Source organism: Gymnogyps californianus, chromosome 7, assembly GCF_018139145.2.
Source record: "Gymnogyps californianus isolate 813 chromosome 7, ASM1813914v2, whole genome shotgun sequence".
NCBI lineage: Eukaryota > Metazoa > Chordata > Aves > Accipitriformes > Cathartidae > Gymnogyps > Gymnogyps californianus.
Genome location: NC_059477.1, coordinates 19,251,929 through 19,269,050, shown reverse-complemented (window position 1 = coordinate 19,269,050; position 17,122 = coordinate 19,251,929). Strand labels below are relative to the sequence as shown.

The 17,122-nt window shown below is 50.5% G+C and overlaps 1 protein-coding gene across 1 annotated transcript; it reads left to right on the top strand.

Annotated features, from left to right (window-relative positions):
- Window positions 1–11,689: 11,689 nt before the first annotated feature.
- HOXD4 (homeobox D4) lies at window positions 11,690–12,832 on the top strand. The gene is made up of 2 exons (XM_050900232.1): window positions 11,690–12,107; window positions 12,511–12,832. Exons 1-2 carry the CDS (start codon window positions 11,699–11,701, stop codon window positions 12,813–12,815), a joined length of 714 nt encoding a protein of 237 aa, XP_050756189.1. The 5' UTR covers window positions 11,690–11,698; the 3' UTR covers window positions 12,816–12,832.
- Window positions 12,833–17,122: the final 4,290 nt, after the last annotated feature.

The window sequence follows — 17,122 nt, the reverse complement described above, 5'->3', positions numbered from 1 at the left end:
CCCCGCCCGCCCCGCCGGGAAGGTTTAGCACATTCTTCTCCCGCTGTACCGTGCATGAGCCAGGGCTGCGGCTCCGACCGGCCCGGCGGGAGGCACACGGGCCGGGCTCGGCGGCCGGGCAGCGCGGGGGCGGGCTGCGCGGAGCCACGGCCGGGAGCGCAGCCCCGCAGCACGGCTACTTACCCACGTGGAAGCCACGGGGGGTAAATCGGGAATGAGTTCTCAAAAAAAAAAAAAAAAACCCAACCCAGGTTTATTTTGAAATATGTAGAGGAGACAGAACGGTCACGCAAACTTTATCTGCGTTACCTATATATGTGTATATATCCATATCCGCATTACCTGTATACGTGTATATACGTATCTACACCTCAGCTTCGCTCTGTAGAACATACATTCTTTTGAAGTACATTATTTTGAAACATATATATATTTTATACGTCTCCTCTCCATTTTCAAAATGTTAATGCACAGTAGAAAACCCGCTGCCTGGTATTTAGTGTTTACATCGTTGGTCTGCGATGGAAATGCACCGTGCCATTGCACTGCAGGAATTTAGCGAATCGCCATTTACCTCAAAAGCAGCCACTTATTTAACGGTAAAGCAAAATGCCTGATTAAACCATACCCAGCGAGGGTGGAAAGGTGTGGGTCGTGCCCCAGGTACGTATTTTGAAGCCGCAGAAGAAATTCTTCTTTAATCCACCCCGAGCACCTCCCCAGCCTCCTAAACCCGAGTCCCGCTACAGTTAGCGATAGAATGCCTTTCCCTCATGCTTTGGCTCTTTGCACTAGCTGACCGCCCTGCGCTGCTGCAGAACTTGGGGATTATTTGGGAGGAATCGTTTTCAACATAGCAACAGTCTTCAAGAGTAACTTGGAAAGTATGTATTGCGTTAGGTTTCACTCTCAGAATCCCTCCTAGGTGACACAGTAATCATAACTGCTTGGCTATAAACCTCTCCAAAAAGTTCGAAAAATCTCTTCCTTGAGCTGTTTTCACATTATTCGTAGCCTGCGGGAAAAGAAGAAAACAAAAGCAGGATGTTCTAACGAATTCTAATGTGCATGTGTGTGTCTGCGGGTCCATATGCTAACACATACGGATACACATATGCATTTATGATCCCATTGGTTTATGTGGGAGTTCGGCTTTTTTCCCTCCTAAACGGCTTCCTTCCTTCCTTGCTTTTGCTCTTTTTCTTTTCTCGTGTGTGGGGGTTTTGTTTGTTTGTTTCTTTTCCTTTCATTTCTTTCATTAACATTAAAGCACACATAGATATGTGTATGCTCTTAAATATACCTATGTGTTTGTGAGTATGCATAACAAACTCCGTATATATGTGTATATATCTATACGGCACATGAGAACTGTATTTTTATATATATATTTATACACCTATATAACGTGGGCGCCTGTATGAGTGTGGATGCGTTGGTGTGCTGTAATTTTTGGAATACAGAATTCACATTTCTCACACCTGCTTCGTTTCCCGACGGGTTCGCCAGATTTTATGACTCATCTCATTTTTTTGTTGAAAGGAAACAGCCGATCCCTAGCCCACACTTCACTGACGCACGGGCAGTGAAAGAACACCACCACAAAACAACCAGCAGGAAACGGCGGTGCCAGGTATCGCTGGCGCCGGCTGCCATTTCGGAAGTCAGGTTGGGCTCCCGCTTAGCTGCTGCGAGTTGCCTGGAGGAGAAGTGTATGTAGCCTCTGCTCCCCGAGTCTGGCAGGGGTCTGATGCAAGGAGGGGAGGCGATGTGGACTGCGGACCCGGGAAACCCGATAAGACTGAGCAAAGAAATACACGTTGGTTTTGCGCTCTTAAGCACAGCAAATCCCGCCGCTTCGTTTATTTCCCAATAATGTTTCTCTTTCCCCAAACAAATATAATTCTCACGGGGTGTTTTATGAGCGCTTGGGGCACAAAAAAATCCGAACAAAGACAGTATTTCACCCCTCGGTTGGCAGGCAGCTGTTAAAGGTATTTACGGCTCTACTGCAGTGCGGCACTCAATGCTGCTGGAGCGGGAGAGGAAAAAACAGGAAGCGAAAGGAAAAGATGAGGCACAATAAACATTGCAGCAGGTCGCGGGGGCCGGGCGGGGCGCGGAGGAAGGGTCTCCGCCAGAGACAAGAGGCAATAAAAGTGCATTCAGCGGCAGCAGGCTCTGCCCAAACCCAGCACTCGCCTCCCATCACCCGCGGGGGAGGGGGCGGCGAGAGGCGGGGGAGGCAGCCGCATCGCCCACCCAGCGCCCCACGCCGGGGGCGACCCGAGCTGGACCGCGCGAGGGTGCGGGGGCGGCGGGGGGGGCAGCCCAGCCGCCCGCCCGGCCCCGCCGTCGAGGCCCGGCTCCGCCACTTCTGCCCGCGGGTGGGCGCCCGCCCCGACGGCCCGGGCCGGGGTCACCTGCCCGCGGCTCCCGCCCTCGGGGCGGCCGGGCCGGGGCGCGGAGCGGCCGCCGGGGGCGCGGCAGGCCCTGGCCGCCGCCACCAGCCATTTTGTCTCCACGGCCTCTTCCAGGAGAAGGCGCTGTAGGACAAGCCTGGCCGCTCTCCCCGCCTGGGCGAGGGGCCCGCCGCCCCCCGCCGCCCGCCCCGGGCCCCGGACCCGGCCGCCCGCCTGCCCACGGGAGAGGCCCACCGGCAGGCGGGGGGCACGGGTGGGGCTCCGCCACGCTTCTCGGACGTCCCCGGAGCCCTCCCCAGCTGGGCCCCAGTTGTCCCACTGTCTTCAGCGCTGCGGCCTCCCGCCCGCCCCGGATCCTCGGGCCCTTACTCGTACCCGTGCGCGCCCCCCCGCGCTCCCTGCCTTCCCCACGGTGCCGGCGGGGCTCACCTCGAGTGCCCCGCCGCCCTCCCGGTCACCGGCCCGCCCTTTGATGTCGGGCAGCCACCGCTTCCTTCCCTGCCCCTTTGATGTGGGTGCCAGAGCACCGAGGCGGCCCACACCGGCCTCCCCGCCGGGTCCCTTCCCCCGGGCAGAGCCCCCGGCCCCCGCACATCTCCCCTGCCCCCTGCAAGCCGGGGCCTGGCAGATTTCCCTGCCCCCGCCTCACCTGTTGCCTCCAGGCTTCATCTTCCCCAGCCGTGCCCGGACATGACCCTGGCTGCCCCCGGCCCCCCGGGCCGTGCCTGCCCCAGCTAGACGCTCCCACGGCCCCCGGCCTCCCCTCCCGGCCCCGTGCTCCTCGCCCTCTTCCCCCGCGGACCCGGGGTGCCGCCGCCGCTGCCCCCGTTTGATGTCGAGGCGCGGCTCGCCGCCTCCCTGCCCGCTCCGGGTCTCTGCTGCCGCCGGATCTGCCTGCGGGCGCGGGGTGCTGCGGGCAGGGGCCTTTGCATGCCCACATCCTGCTCGGCAAGGGCATGGGCGGTGAGGTGACTGCTGAAAGGTCGGGGTTGTGATAAAAGCAGAAAGGGCTAATGCTTTGGACGCTATCAAGGCGCTCGGTAGGTCTTCAAAGTCAGAGATGGAGCCTGTCATTTTCTGGCGGTGTGGTCCTCGGGGTAGGATGCTGGTCGTCACGTCTTTCAAGTAGCATCGAGAGCGACGGTGGTTTACACATGCGATTCAATTTCCCCAACCCTTTTATCGCAACAATTAGCAGAGGGAAACCAATTGTTACTGGGTTACTTCATTCCACATCTTATCCATCTCCAGATCGTCAGCCTCGAATATAAGAACTTGCATAAAAGCCTAGAGAATGAACTAGCCAGAGCTTCAAAGTCAACTTTCACATCTGCATTTTAGAATAGGAAATGTGAAAATCCTCCTAATGCCCTCTTCAAAATCTCGGGGCTAGAATTACTCAGTTGCAGAAACATTCATCTTGCCCCTAGATCACAGGGAGTTGTATGTCACTCATCAACTCCTCACTATCCCACAGCCTCACCTTTCCCAGCCCCAGCCTTCCAGGACACGGTTGCCCGAAGCACACGCCCGGCCCGGGCCGCCGCTCCCGCCCCGCTTGCCAGGGGCTGATGCTTCGGCCGGCCATCCACAGTGCTGCCACGCCGCCTGCCTCGCCACGGCTCCTCTCCTCCCGCGCCCGCGGGACAGTACCCTGTCCCCAAACCGTGGTCTTCTCCTGCCCACGAGATGGGCCAAGAGAGCTGAAGCGGTCGCAGACACGCGGGGAGGGACGTGACGCTCCTCGTGCCGGCACGGGGGCTGGAGCCCACCCGTGGCCCCCGCTGCCCGGGACCGGACCTCCGCCATACCCAGGACCCTCTGCCAGGCCCGGGGCAAACGCATTTGACTCTGCAACGTGGTTCCGGTCGTCCCAGCCTGTTTTCCCCACATTTTGTGGGACTTTCCCGTTGCACCCTTCCCCTCACGTCCCGATCCGTAGCCTTTTCTCCCACTTTCCCCGGGGACGGGCACCCTGGCTTCTTGCAGCTGCCTGCCGCTGAAGCCGTTCCCCCGGAGGCCAGCGAGGACGGGGGTTTGGGGGGGTTCCGAAGGCTGCCGCGGAGCCTGGTCCAGCGCCTGCCGTGCCCAGGCCCGGGTGCCTGAGCAAGGCGCGGGGTACAGCCCCGTGGAGCTCTTCCCCCTGCCCGCCCGGGGCTGGCAGCGCAGGCCGAGCTCCAGCTGAAAGCGACCCACGAGTCAGCCCCACGCAGGGCAGTCCACCCCTCTCCCCGGGGCGCCTGGCCGGATCCCCTGGGCTTTCATCGGCCGCCCGATAACGTTGCTGAAATGTGACCTGAGGCACTGCCCCCGCCAGCTGCCCTGGGCAGGGGAGGGCACAGGGAGAAAGAGCCTTTCCCCGGCTCAGGCCATTAATAAAGCACGAAGGTGATGCCGTATGATTAAAGCATTGACACAGAGCAAGGAAAATAGCGGAATGCAAAATAACCCCGCGACGGAAAGGAGGAGCAGGAAAGGTGATCAGGACGCCTCTTGCTCTCTGGAGAAAAACGAAATGAGCAGCTGTGATTTGAGCCACCTAAAGAGTACAGCGAGAGCTAAGCTGCCCCTTCTAGGCAACTTCGAACTTGTATAGCCAGATTCGGTAGGAAATGGCCAAGTAAGAGGAGGCCAGGAGGGTACCTAACTCTCGTGTTAGGTCAAGTGAGAGCAGAACAGGAGGGACCTAACTCTCGTGTTAGGTCAAGTGAGAGCAGAGCAGGAGGAATCTAACTCTGGCGTTAGACAGGCACCACCCAGCTGGTGACAGCTGGTGCCACCACCCAGCAAGGAGCTGACGCTGGCTCGCTTTTCAGTGCCGAGCCCCTACGCGGAGGCGCATCCGCACCCGCGGGCCGGGGGAGCAGCCGGTCCCTTCTGTCCGCTGCCGGTCCCCGACGGGGCGGACGCGGCTCCCCGCCCTCCGGGGAAGGGACAAGCCCCTCCTTGGAAGCACCAGGAGCTGCTGGCCGCTCCGACTTCCTCGTCTTAGCTGTGACAGATTGGGAGCTGATGCCCGGGTTCCTTTATGCTGAGTGACTGCCAGGGACATTTGACTTCCTGTGCTCGGGCTCCTTGAAATTCTCATTTGCTAACTCACACCCTGCTCCCTTCACACCAGGGCTGTTTTATTGTTTTATAACCCTCCTTAAACTTCCAGTCCTCAAAGATCTCATTGTGGCAGGCTTCACACTTTCTCCCTTTCCAAAGCCCGGTGCCCTCTCTGTTTCCAGCAGTTTGGTCGCTTGCAAAGGTCCGTCGGGTGCCTGGCGAGCTCGCAGCCCCTGGCACAGCTCGCCCGAGCAACAGCTCCGTAGGTGAACGAGTCAAAACCATTTTCCAGGGGCGCCTGCCCAAAGTGCCATAAACATCCCGGGAAGGGAAAGAGGGACCCCCCTCTCCCCGCAGTACCTCTGGGTTTTTTTCCTGACGATGGGCTTCCCTGTCCCGTAAGAGATGCAAAGAAAGGTTTGAACGGGTACCCACGGCAAAATGCATCGGACTCTCTTCTCGAGAGCAATTTGGGAACGCTAACTCCCCTCTTAGCAGCTTTTCCTACAACACGCTCCTCAAAAAGGCCGGCATAACGCCGCGGAGCTGACCTTCCGCCCATCGCCGCTATTCCGACCCAGTCCCGTTTTACAGGACAGATTCAGCGAACCTTTATTTAGCGAATAAAAGTTTAAAGCTGAAGGTTATTTATGGTTCCACAGAGATAGGTCCTGAGTGGCTATTTAGAAGCACGTGATTCCAATAAACTTTGTTTTATGGCTTGAGAGTTGACAAGCCAAAATATAATTCCCACCATAAATTAGTTTAAGAGCATACAAGTGCAGATGCTTTCGTTCCTGGAAGCAGTAATCGGGAAAGTGTTAGCAGGGAACCGTCTCCGGGAATGCGGCCGTGCAGGCACCTCTGCTCCCGGGTCCCCCCGGCCAGGGGGGGAGCGCGCAGTAAGTCCGCTACCGGCCTCCCCACTGCGGCCGCCGCGCTCGGGCTCTTTGTGCCCCTGGAAACTCCGTGGGAGTGGGGTACCAGCGCTGCTCCGCCCGGCAATGCAGAACAGCTTTGCTGGGGAAAATGGACAGGTAGAGCTCAGGTGGCTAGGGCAGCGCCGGGATGAGCGGGCTGCTCCCCGTCTGAGATTTCTGAATTTAATGGGACATCTTATTTGAAGCGAACCTTTTTTATTTAAAAAAAAAAAAAAGATAAAAAAGAAAGGAAAGGAAGGGTAAGGGAACGTTTAGTGCCGAAATGCTGATGTTATTCCACTGTCCTCGCAAGCTCGGAATGCTATCCAGAGTGGGCAGACTAACAAAAATATTTTTTTAAACAAAAACAGTCTTGGGAAGCTCTATCTAGTGAACTATTGATAACGAGGCAATAGCTCTGTGTGTAATACAATAACTCTCCGAGACATCGTATGAAGGCAATAGAGGAGGTGAAAAATCGCTTACAGAAAATAACCCCCCAATATTATTTACTTTTAAATATTCGATGCGTTTCAGGAGCATCGGACTTGAGCGTTTGTTTTTGTTTTCCTTAATATGATCTTTGAATGTATTTATTAAAAGATTTGAAGGAAAGTTCAAGTCAAATCTATCCTTCTATAATGCAAACAAAGACGCATGTCTCGTGGTTACTGTTAGGTTAATTAGGTGATCTTAAAGGGGACCTATCTTAAAGTAATTCGAGATTTATTCTTATAAAATTGTAGTTCTTTCTGTGCTCAGCATGGATACGATGCCGCATGGCATATTGTGACATTTTATGGGTGATGGTTTAGCAAAGGTGATCTGAATATTTCATTTGTAAGTGACTGGATTGCCACAGAACAAAAAAAAAAAAAGGCCTTTGTTATTCTTTTTTTCCATCAGTGAAAGAGGGAGGTCTGACTTTTCATCCCTTTAGAAATTATCCGGTATAAAATCTAGGCTATGAATATTAGAAGTGAAAGATCACACCCCAGGCACAGGGAAAACATTTGTTCATAAAAAACTGCCTGAATGCAACGTGGTCCTCATTCGGAAGGGGCTTCCACCCCACTACTCCGCTGCTCGCAGGATTTACCACCAGCTCCTCTCTGCCTTCATCTATCAAACGCGGTCTGTAACTGTTCACCAGAAATACCACCCGTATGTGGAATACAACAGTAACAAACGTTTTTATTGCAACAGGTTCGGCAGCATGGAAGGACATCTACGGTAAGTAACCTCTTATTTCTTGTGGAGTTTGCGATGCTTGAAAATCCTGTTTCTTCCCTTCAGACTGGAAGAATTAAAATTGATGTATCCCTGCTGAATATTGCTACCCCAAAAAAAGGAAAAAAGACTATGTCAGCATGTGAAGGCTCTTGTGGAGTCGGTTTGTGGTACCATGTCATGATCCTGGCTAGCGTTGAAAGTAGAGGTGCAGTCTCCTGAGGGTTTATTATAGGGCTGTACAGGTGTCCTCCTGCTCTTAAGCACTCTGAAGCAATTAGCAGCGTTTCCATTGTAACTCGGCGGGACTGTACAGCGCCTCCCCGTGCAGATCCCGGACGGATCACGTTGTGTCCCAGCGCCTCATAACCTTGGCTACTCCCCCTCTTTTCTCCAGACGGAGTTCAAAGCAGAGCTGTGCCTGCTATCTCATGTTAACCTCGTTTGGCATAGCCTGGTGAATGGGTGAAAGAGGCGGCGGGCTCTGGAGGCTGTCAGCGCCAAGCCAGCCGGGTCAGCCCACGCTGCAGCCGGGTCGTGCGGGGCGGTAGCGCTGATCCTCTGCTACTAGGTCTCTCCGGGCAAGGGATATGCAAACGTGGATTTAAATGCTGTGAAGGCAGGGAAGGGCATGGGTATCTGAGCTTGGGAGGGCAACCTTTTACTGTAGGGGTTTTCGCATCCCCTCGGTCCCGCATGAGCTGCGCCGGGGGGACCGAGGGGAGGGCAGCAGTTCAGTGTGCGGCAGGAAATGCTGTTGAACCTTTCTGGCTGCAGTAAGGAGCTAAGTGCATTAGTCCTGGTGCTTCAGACTGAGATCGGCTTGTCTCTCAAAGAGCAAAAGAAAGCCTGCGATATTTGGAGATTCATTAGGTATACATTGCCCTCCCTGCTTCTGCCAGCCCCGCTCTAACCGGGAGCATGCACAGGAGCGGAGCTGTGTTTGTTTGCGTTTCTCCCTATTTCCTCTCCCTGCTTGCTGACAATCTCTTTCACTGCTCGTGCCAGGCTTCTCCTTCTCTTTTTGCCTTACTTTGCGATATTGGTTTTCGAGCCCTTTAAATACGAACTAAAGAATCGCCTCCAGCGTTGCGGTTTTAATTGTGTTCCATAGGTAACTTTCCTCCCCCGTAGCTCAGCTCTGCGCTATGTAGATGCCCTTGGCATTTTATTCCAGGGCCGGCCCTAAATGTATGGATTACTTGTTTTCTGCCAACGTACATTTAGCATACTGATTATGAACCAGAATACAAAAAGCCTGATAGATCAAAAGCATTTTGTATGGGCAGTTGAACAGGAGGTGAATATATAACGCTTTTGTTCATCAATAACTCTTTGGCTTTGACCTGTCTGAGCAAGTCGTGCAATAAGGTGAAACGCAGGTCACAGCGTCTAACAAATATGAAAATGTGTAGTATTAAGCAGAGCAGGGAGCTGCTGCTTCCCCAGCCCCATCGCTTCTCCCCGGGCAGCCCTCGGCGGGCTTGTGCGCTCCCGGGGGCTGCCCCAAACGCAAGCTCGGTTTGGGGTGTGTGTTACCCTGCCAGTTCAGCCGGGTGGTTAATAACCCCCCCGGCGGGGAGGTACCCCCCCTCCCTTCAGAGAAAGGAGGAGAAAGCGGGGCGAGCCACTTAAAATAGTTGGCTGGAGATTTAAATAATCCGGGGGGGGGGGGGGGAGAGATTAGGGACACAAAGTCGTTTCGAGTTGCACTTGCTGTGAAGAAGACACCACCGCAGTGCTAAGAAAGCAGATGTTTAAAAATAGCATCGCCCAGACCAGGCAGCTGGGAGTTGGAGGCAGGCAAACAAACCGGTACACATCGCTCGGATAAACGCAACACCCCCAAATCTGCCCTCCGCAGTGGTTGGATGTATCACACCCGCACCATTATTTGTCCTTATGGTGCCTGTTTTAAATAGTGGAAGGAGAAGAGGTTGACCGCAGGACAGCAGTGAGGAGCTGGGTCAGACACAATTCATGAACTTTTGTACTCCTGTGTGCCGCTGTCGACAAAGTAAAAATAATGAAACTTTGTGATATATTTGTAAATGATTTCGGCTGACCTCTCGCCCTGCCCTTCACCATAAACGCTACGGCGGGGAGAACCTGGGAGGGTGCGAGGCTGCGGCTCGCAGGCAGCTCGCAGGGATAATAGCTAGACCAGCATAATGGGATGAAGGTAAATTTAGAAACTCTCTTCTTCCAGAGAGCAACTAACCCCAGCCTTTAATCTCCTCTTTTTCACCAATCGCTGTTTCTGTTGTCGGCTGTTTTACTTCTGTTTCGATTTTTTAAAAATTCTTTTTTGTCGGGGGGGGGGGGGGGGGAGGGATTTCTAATTATGGAGAATCTCTTCAGATTCGTGTTAGCCTAAATAGATAAAGGCTCTTTTCTAAATTATTTTAACCATTATTATTCTAAATAGCGCAATTTGACCGGTAACGTCCGTTTTCCGTAGCGAGGAAGTAAACGGCAGAGCATTTAAAGTGAGCAGCAGGTCTTTCTGAGAAGTTGGTAGGCGAAATTCATCGCTATAAATTGGTGGGGAGTCGTATAGTTCTGTTGCAGCAATAATACCAAGCGTGAATCTTTTCTGAAATCCCACCTTCCTGCAAATCCGCATTTCAGAACTGAGTCCTAGCAGAATAGTTTGCATTCCTCAGAAGACAGTAAGGACTAAGAGAATTGCAAAGACCTGCTATATTGTAGATGAAAACAGAATGTTATTACGTTGTCTATATATACCCTGTAGAACCGAATTTGTGTGATATTCATATAGTCACAGATTCGATTCTAGGGGAATATATGGTCGATGCAAAAACTTCACCTTTCTGCAAACGGTTAGAAGTTTAAATACTGGCGGAATCAAAAGGCATGTGCGTGCTGAACACTCAGAAATTATAAAAGTTTTGCTGCCTCGCTCCTTTTTGCTAGGTTTTAGGACGTCTCTTAAAATTTCAGTTGTCGTTCAGTCATAACTCTCACTGACAGACTGTGAATTTAAACAGTTAATCTCACCAGAAGTTACAAATTTTCTGGGGGGAAAAAAAAAAGAATTATCTACCAATCAGTGAATGAATCTTTAAAAAGATACTCATAAATTAGCTAGATATGCCAGACGTTAGCAAAATTTCCTGTCAAGGGTCCAGATCGCATCAAAATATTTACGACAGCAGCAAAAGCAGCATTCAACTCACTGGAATGTATTTACTGGTGCTCCAGGAAAGATATTGATGAATGAAGACCGTACTTATCTCATTAAACCCGTGATATTTTTAACCTAATTAAATGCCGTCTCCAGTTCAATTGATTGAACTTTCGTGGCTAAAAGTGAACGGTTTCTTGCCATCTGTATGATTTTACATACGTACGTGTATGGATTTATATACATACGTGTGCGTTTGCGCCTGTGCGCGCATACGTCTGCACACATATATATTGAGGCTTGAAAGTGAATGAGAAGTTACTGATTGCCTAATTTTATTCAGCAGAACTAAATTCTGGTAACTTTTGGATGACCTCTGCGAGACAAAGACAGGACGGATCTATTGTACATCATATTACCCTCTTCTTTGATGGCTTTTCTTTCCCTCGCCTCCTTATCAGTTTCCTCCCTTTTAACCCCACTTCAGCTCCTCGCTCCGTATATTTCTTTCGATATTTTATTTAAAGCGAGGTAACAAACCCCGGTGGCGATTGCGGCGGGTAAATCAGACGGCGGGGCATCATCCATCGGGGCTGAGGGAAGCCAGCTCAGACAAAAGGCTGGCCCTACCTGCGGGCCAGGGAGGCGGCCGCCGCCCGAGGAGCATCCCTACACCTCCGGTACCTGATTTGGGGGGTGCGACCCGCCGGAGAGGGGGGTCACTCGGTTACAGGGATATTATTGAGTGAAATTGGTGGAAATGCTGAGCTGCGGAGAAATCCGGTGATCGGCTCCCGCCTCCCCATTGGCCGGGCCGGTCACATGCCCGCCTAACTTTATTCAGTTGACAGCAAGTAGGAGGGCTCTATGGCAGGGGAAAAAAAGACAACACGAGAAAAATTAGTATTTTCTACCTTCAGAAATTAATGGCCATGAGTTCGTATATGGTGAACTCTAAGTATGTGGATCCCAAATTTCCTCCTTGCGAGGAATATTTGCAGAATAGCTACCTAGGCGAGCAGGGGGCCGAGTACTACAGTGCCTCGCAGGGCTCTGATTTCCAGCACCAGGGACTCTACCCACGGTCAAACTACAGCGAGCAGCCCTTTAGCTGTAGCAATGCCCAAGGCTCTGCCGTGCAGCCGCGGGGTCATGGACAGGAGCAATCCGGCCCAGCGAGCCACTTCCCCGGCCAAGCAGAGCATTGTCCACCGCCTCCAATGCCCAACTCGCGAGCCTGCAGCCAGCAGCCGGCCCTCAAACCCCCAAACGGGTCAGCAGTTAAGCAGCCAGCAGTAGTTTATCCCTGGATGAAGAAAGTCCATGTTAACTCGGGTAAGGATCCTCTTCTTACTTTGCTCTTCTACCCTGCTTCCGATCGCCCTCAGCGACGCTCGCTCGAGTCCCTGCCAGACTCGTGGACGAGCTTTTTAAGCCGAGGTAGCCAATTACACTCGTCATAAATTTTTATTGCTGAGGAAATAGGCCGTTGGCCATGCGGGGCTTTGCCGTGCAGGAGAAAACTCCATTTTAGGAGCCTGCTAGAGGCTCCCAGCCTACCTAGCTGTGTGTGCCTATAGTGCCTGCCTTAAATGAGGGGGAGAGCAGCCCGTCCATTGTAAGCAACTGGGACGAATCCAGCCCGGCCACATGCTCGCAGCTCGTAAGGTTTTCTTTTGTAAAGTCGAACCGGCAAGTCAAGATTAGCTTTGTAAAGTTCTCCGTATTTTTTTCCCAGTGAATCCCAATTACAACGGAGGGGAACCTAAACGCTCCCGCACAGCTTACACCAGACAGCAAGTCCTAGAACTGGAAAAAGAATTTCATTTTAACAGGTACCTGACCAGGCGCCGCCGTATCGAGATAGCCCACACTTTGTGTCTCTCTGAGCGCCAGATCAAGATCTGGTTTCAGAACAGAAGAATGAAGTGGAAAAAAGATCACAAACTGCCCAACACGAAGGGCAGGTCTTCTTCCTCTGGTTCAAACCCCCATTTACAGACTGGTTCCAAGGACCATCAGACTGACTTGACAACTTTGTAGAAGAGGTGAAATTTTCCATTTCATCCTTCGCTTCTGACCAGTACTGTACATAACTGACACTGCCCAAGCAGAACCTGCATGTAGCAGCTAAGGACTCGAGAAACTGTCATCTTTCTTTAAGGTACTGTTGTACAAAGGAGACAAAATGACGCTACTTTGGACTTTATTTTATTTGCCTCTGCTAGCACAACCTAAAAAAGGGGAAAAAAAGGGAGAAAGAAAGAAAGGAAAAAAAAAAAAGAAACATCATGCAGGCAGTGGGAATCGGGAAAATATTAAACGAGACCTTCTGTCCATAAAAAGTAATAAATCATTGAAAATGAAACTGTCCTGTGTTTCAGTTTTGAATTCGAAAGTGAAGGTTTGATGCTTTATTCCGGGATTTTTACTTTTAATTGTCTTTTTATCCCATGCAATTTCGGGAGTATGCATTTGGGCAAGTTGAGGACAGGAAATTTATAACATAGTCTTTTATTTGAACATAAAGACTAGCAATTGTGAACTTTTTGTGCTGCTTTACCTTTCTTGGTGTAATGAAAATACTTGCTCATTTCCATAACGTCTCAGAAGGTGTGCATAGGAATTAAGTGAAAACGGGTTATTTTATGTACTGATAGTGTTAGCGTATTTATTTATTTGTTATGTAGAAGAGTGAAGATAAAAAGAAAAATAGTCAAACCAAAAACGGGGAAGGGGAGCTGAAATACAGTATTTCTCCTCCCAGTCTCATGAACACATGTATAATGTTTACTTGTCTTGAACGTATACAACTTTCTTGTCCCTTTTTTTGAATTTCCTTCTTTGTGATTAGGAAAAGCGTCCCTGCTCCTTACCGTGTGCCATCCAGGGCTAACAGGCTTGAAATCTGTTTCCAAAGTCTGCTCTGCTCAGCGTTGTGTTTTAAACCATCGATACCTCATTTTAAAATGAAGGGGGGAAAAAAGGAGGGGGGCGGGGGAGACCACCAAAAAACAACCCCCCCAACAAAAAAATAAAAAGAAAACCCCAGAGTGAAAAATTAATGCGATTTCTGATATAACCTGAGCCATTCAAAGCTGAAAGCTGAAAGCATTCTTTCAATCACATTTTAAATTTCTTTGCTGCCCAAGAGAGGGATAGGCTATGTGGGTTGCTGCTTTGTTTTGTTTTGGGGTTATTTTGGTCTGTTGGGCTTTTTTTTTTTTGAAGAACAGTGATTGTTTTTAAGCAAACCGCGACACATGACTGCAATGGTTGGAAATCTCAGCAAGTTGCTTTCAGGGAAAGGGGAAAAGCCTGGATGGGAGCAGAGCTGGTCTAATACCCACGGGTTTGTCCCTGGCTGCTGGCTGCATCGTGCCAAAGTTTTAGTGCGCTGTAACTACCAAACCAGCCAAACCAGCTCCCTCAGCCACTTACACCTCCGCTCAGGCTATTTTAAAGCTCAGCCCTTATCTCCTGTACCCTCAGGGCGGCCTGGGAGAGGGACTATATCATCGACAATGTAACGAGGTGATCCCTTTATTAAAGAGAAAAGGGGCAAAGAAGGAAACCCAGAGCAAACGTTGAAGGGAGGTGGAAAGAGCAGGGAGTGAGGTAACGTGCCCATCTCCAGGCTGGGTGCTTCCCACCGAGGACTCACTGCTTTCTGGGCTCGCTCGGGAAAACACTGGCCAAAATGGGCTTGAATGAATTCGAAAATAAAAGGCGAGCTTTTCAACAGGAGTGTATTCGGCAGCATTAACTATGGCCAGCGGTTAATTTCTGCCCTTTTCTCATCCCTAGAAGTCCCCAAAGTGTCTTTAAGACTTGGTCTTTTGTTTTAGAGCCTGGAGAAAACTCTTTGTTCTTCCTTAGGGTTAGCCCAGTTCTCAGACTTGCACATGGCAATACTTGAATATCTCCACGTCGTGATATTAAAGATGGATATTCCCGCATTATTCGCATCATTGTTTCTATGACAAAAAGCACCGAGTTCATACATAGTAAAGACGTCTTTTTTCTGACGCCTTCACGTTGAGAAGCTGAAAAGGTATTTTACTGAAGTTCGGCTAAATTGCAGGAACAGGTTCACCCAGAGGACAAATTTTCTATTCGATTAGTTGTATTTCAGCCGGGAAGAGTGACCTCTAAACCCTTAACCTTTTGGACCCAAACTACCCTTCCCTTTCTCTGGCATGGAGAGTAGCTAGCAGCAGCGCTTGAGGAGGGAATTCCTGAAACAAGTTTTCAAGTTTTGTTACACCCGGTTCCTGTGGTAGCGGCCTTTCGTCTCCAGAGTTGTCCAAAGCCCTCCCTTTGCTCTTCATAGGAATCTAGGGAAAGAAAAAAAAAGGAAGGGGAAAAAAAAAAACAAAAAAGAAAAACCTTTCTGGCTGCTCTTCTTGAAAATCCCCCTCCCGGACCCCCGCTGTTTACTTAAAGTCCGTGATAAGTTGGCTGCGAGCAGGGCAAAAGTGTTATTCGAGAGAGAGCTACCAACTCTGGCATCTGTGGTACAGTTCTGGAAAATAATGGCCTTGGATAAGCAAATCCTTGCTTTGTGCTTCTTATCGACTGAGATGGCTCCCGAAGTTAAAGGACCAAATTCTGCTCCCAGATTTCCTTCCCCCGCCCACTGAAGTCAAACAGGGATGTAGCTGCGAGCAGAATTTGTCTCATTGTCTTTTGAAATGTTAATATCTCCAGGACGAGTGTTGGGTTCAGCAGGCACAGCTCTTACAACCCTGTTTGCAAGTCCCCTTTGAGCGAGGCTGGGACACTGTAAGTTTACACAGTTATAATTGCGCTGTAAGCTCGGACAATACGTGAACTGGAGGCAGAAAGTACCAAAAGAAATAGTTTCCAGCTGCCAATGCTCTGAAGGGTCAAGAATGTCTGTAATAACGACCAGGAGCACCCACTGGTCATTATCTCCCGTGCAAAACGAACCTGAGGTTTATTTTTTGTTGGTTTTTAACACTGCTCCAGAGTTATTTTGTGTAGGAAGGGAAGCTGGTTATTTTTGTTTATCATGGGTGAAACGTTGTGCATTGGAGCCTTTGTTAAACGGTCGCGTTGTCCAGCAATACTCTCATCTCTGTTAAAGTGTGATGCTTTTCATAGACTTTGCCAATGTTTTGCTGCCATTGATTAAAGCGTTATTTATACTAATTGTCGCCTGTAGTTTTGATGTAAGCCCTCCATATACATTTGAAATAATAAAAGGTGTAGAGAAATAGATTCTGGTTTGTACCTTGAACAAACAGTCCTTACAAGGTGGGTCTCTCTTCTGTGAAAATGCTGGTCCCTCCCATCATTACAGTGTTAAAAGATGAGTGACTCTGCATAGCATCCTTCCAAATGTCCCTTTGAACAGGTTTGCTGATTGCCCCAGCCATAATGGTGTGACTCTAGGCCAAGCCGGAGTCTATATTTACATTTAGGCTGCAGTTAAAAGTGCCTGTCATCCATTTGCTACTGCTTTGCATTTAACAAGCCCTCCTTGAATGACTCCCGGATTTATGCATGTGTGGTAGGAGGCAAGGAGCCACACCTGAAGTCACCTCGATCCCCACAGAGATGCGTGCCTTTTAGGTGAGTCCTGGAAGGAATCCATTCAAAGAAGAAATGGAAATTTGAAATTGAAATGCAGTGAGTAGCTTTCTCTGAGCAGTAAGCTTCACTTTTTCAGCCGATACAAACGAAAGATCACAAGAAAACACAAACTTGGAGAGTTTAAACTTTCCCGTGCACCTAAGGCAAACATCTTTTTTTCCTCCCCTGCGTAAGCACCTCAGACAATAACACATACCTCTGGCCAGGAGAAGTCGATTGCACTATTTTTGTCATAAGTATTTGTCACTGAGGTCTTGTCCTCTCTTGGAGCGCGGTCAAGGCACGAGTCCAAAAAGACATTCTCTTGCTCAGCCCGGGAAAGGAGCGTGGTGCACAGAATAAGGCATGTGCCCTTACTGCCTGGAGTGCACGGAGGGGAGGGTGCGTGTGTGTTTCTAAGCGCGCACTCGCTAAGTTTAAATGTCGAGGCACATTTTGTGATTATACTTTCTCTCTCTCCTGTTTAATGGCTCCTCCTGTTACTCCCGATACATCAATACAGTTCTGTATATTATATCACCACTAGTCGTTAAGATAAGAATGAAGAGGAAAGGCAGAGTCAATAGCAAACCCCACTCACTGTACATTACAGTAAATAGGGACCTCTCGGTGCAGAGCCACACCGCTTCCAACGGCCATGTTTGTTAGCCCTTTCCCCTGATTTTTTTTCCTTCCCCCCCCCCCCCCCCCCCCCCCCCCCCCCCCCCCCCCAAGCCTAGAGACCAAAATAA

Bases quoted from the DNA above. Each gene is read 5' to 3' on its own strand.
- HOXD4 (XM_050900232.1), top strand. From the start codon at position 11,699: ATGGCCATGAGTTCGTATATGGTGAACTCTAAGTATGTGGATCCCAAA. The intron at 12,108-12,510 runs GTAAGGATCCTC...TTTTTTTCCCAG, and splicing joins GAAAGTCCATGTTAACTCGG to TGAATCCCAATTACAACGGA.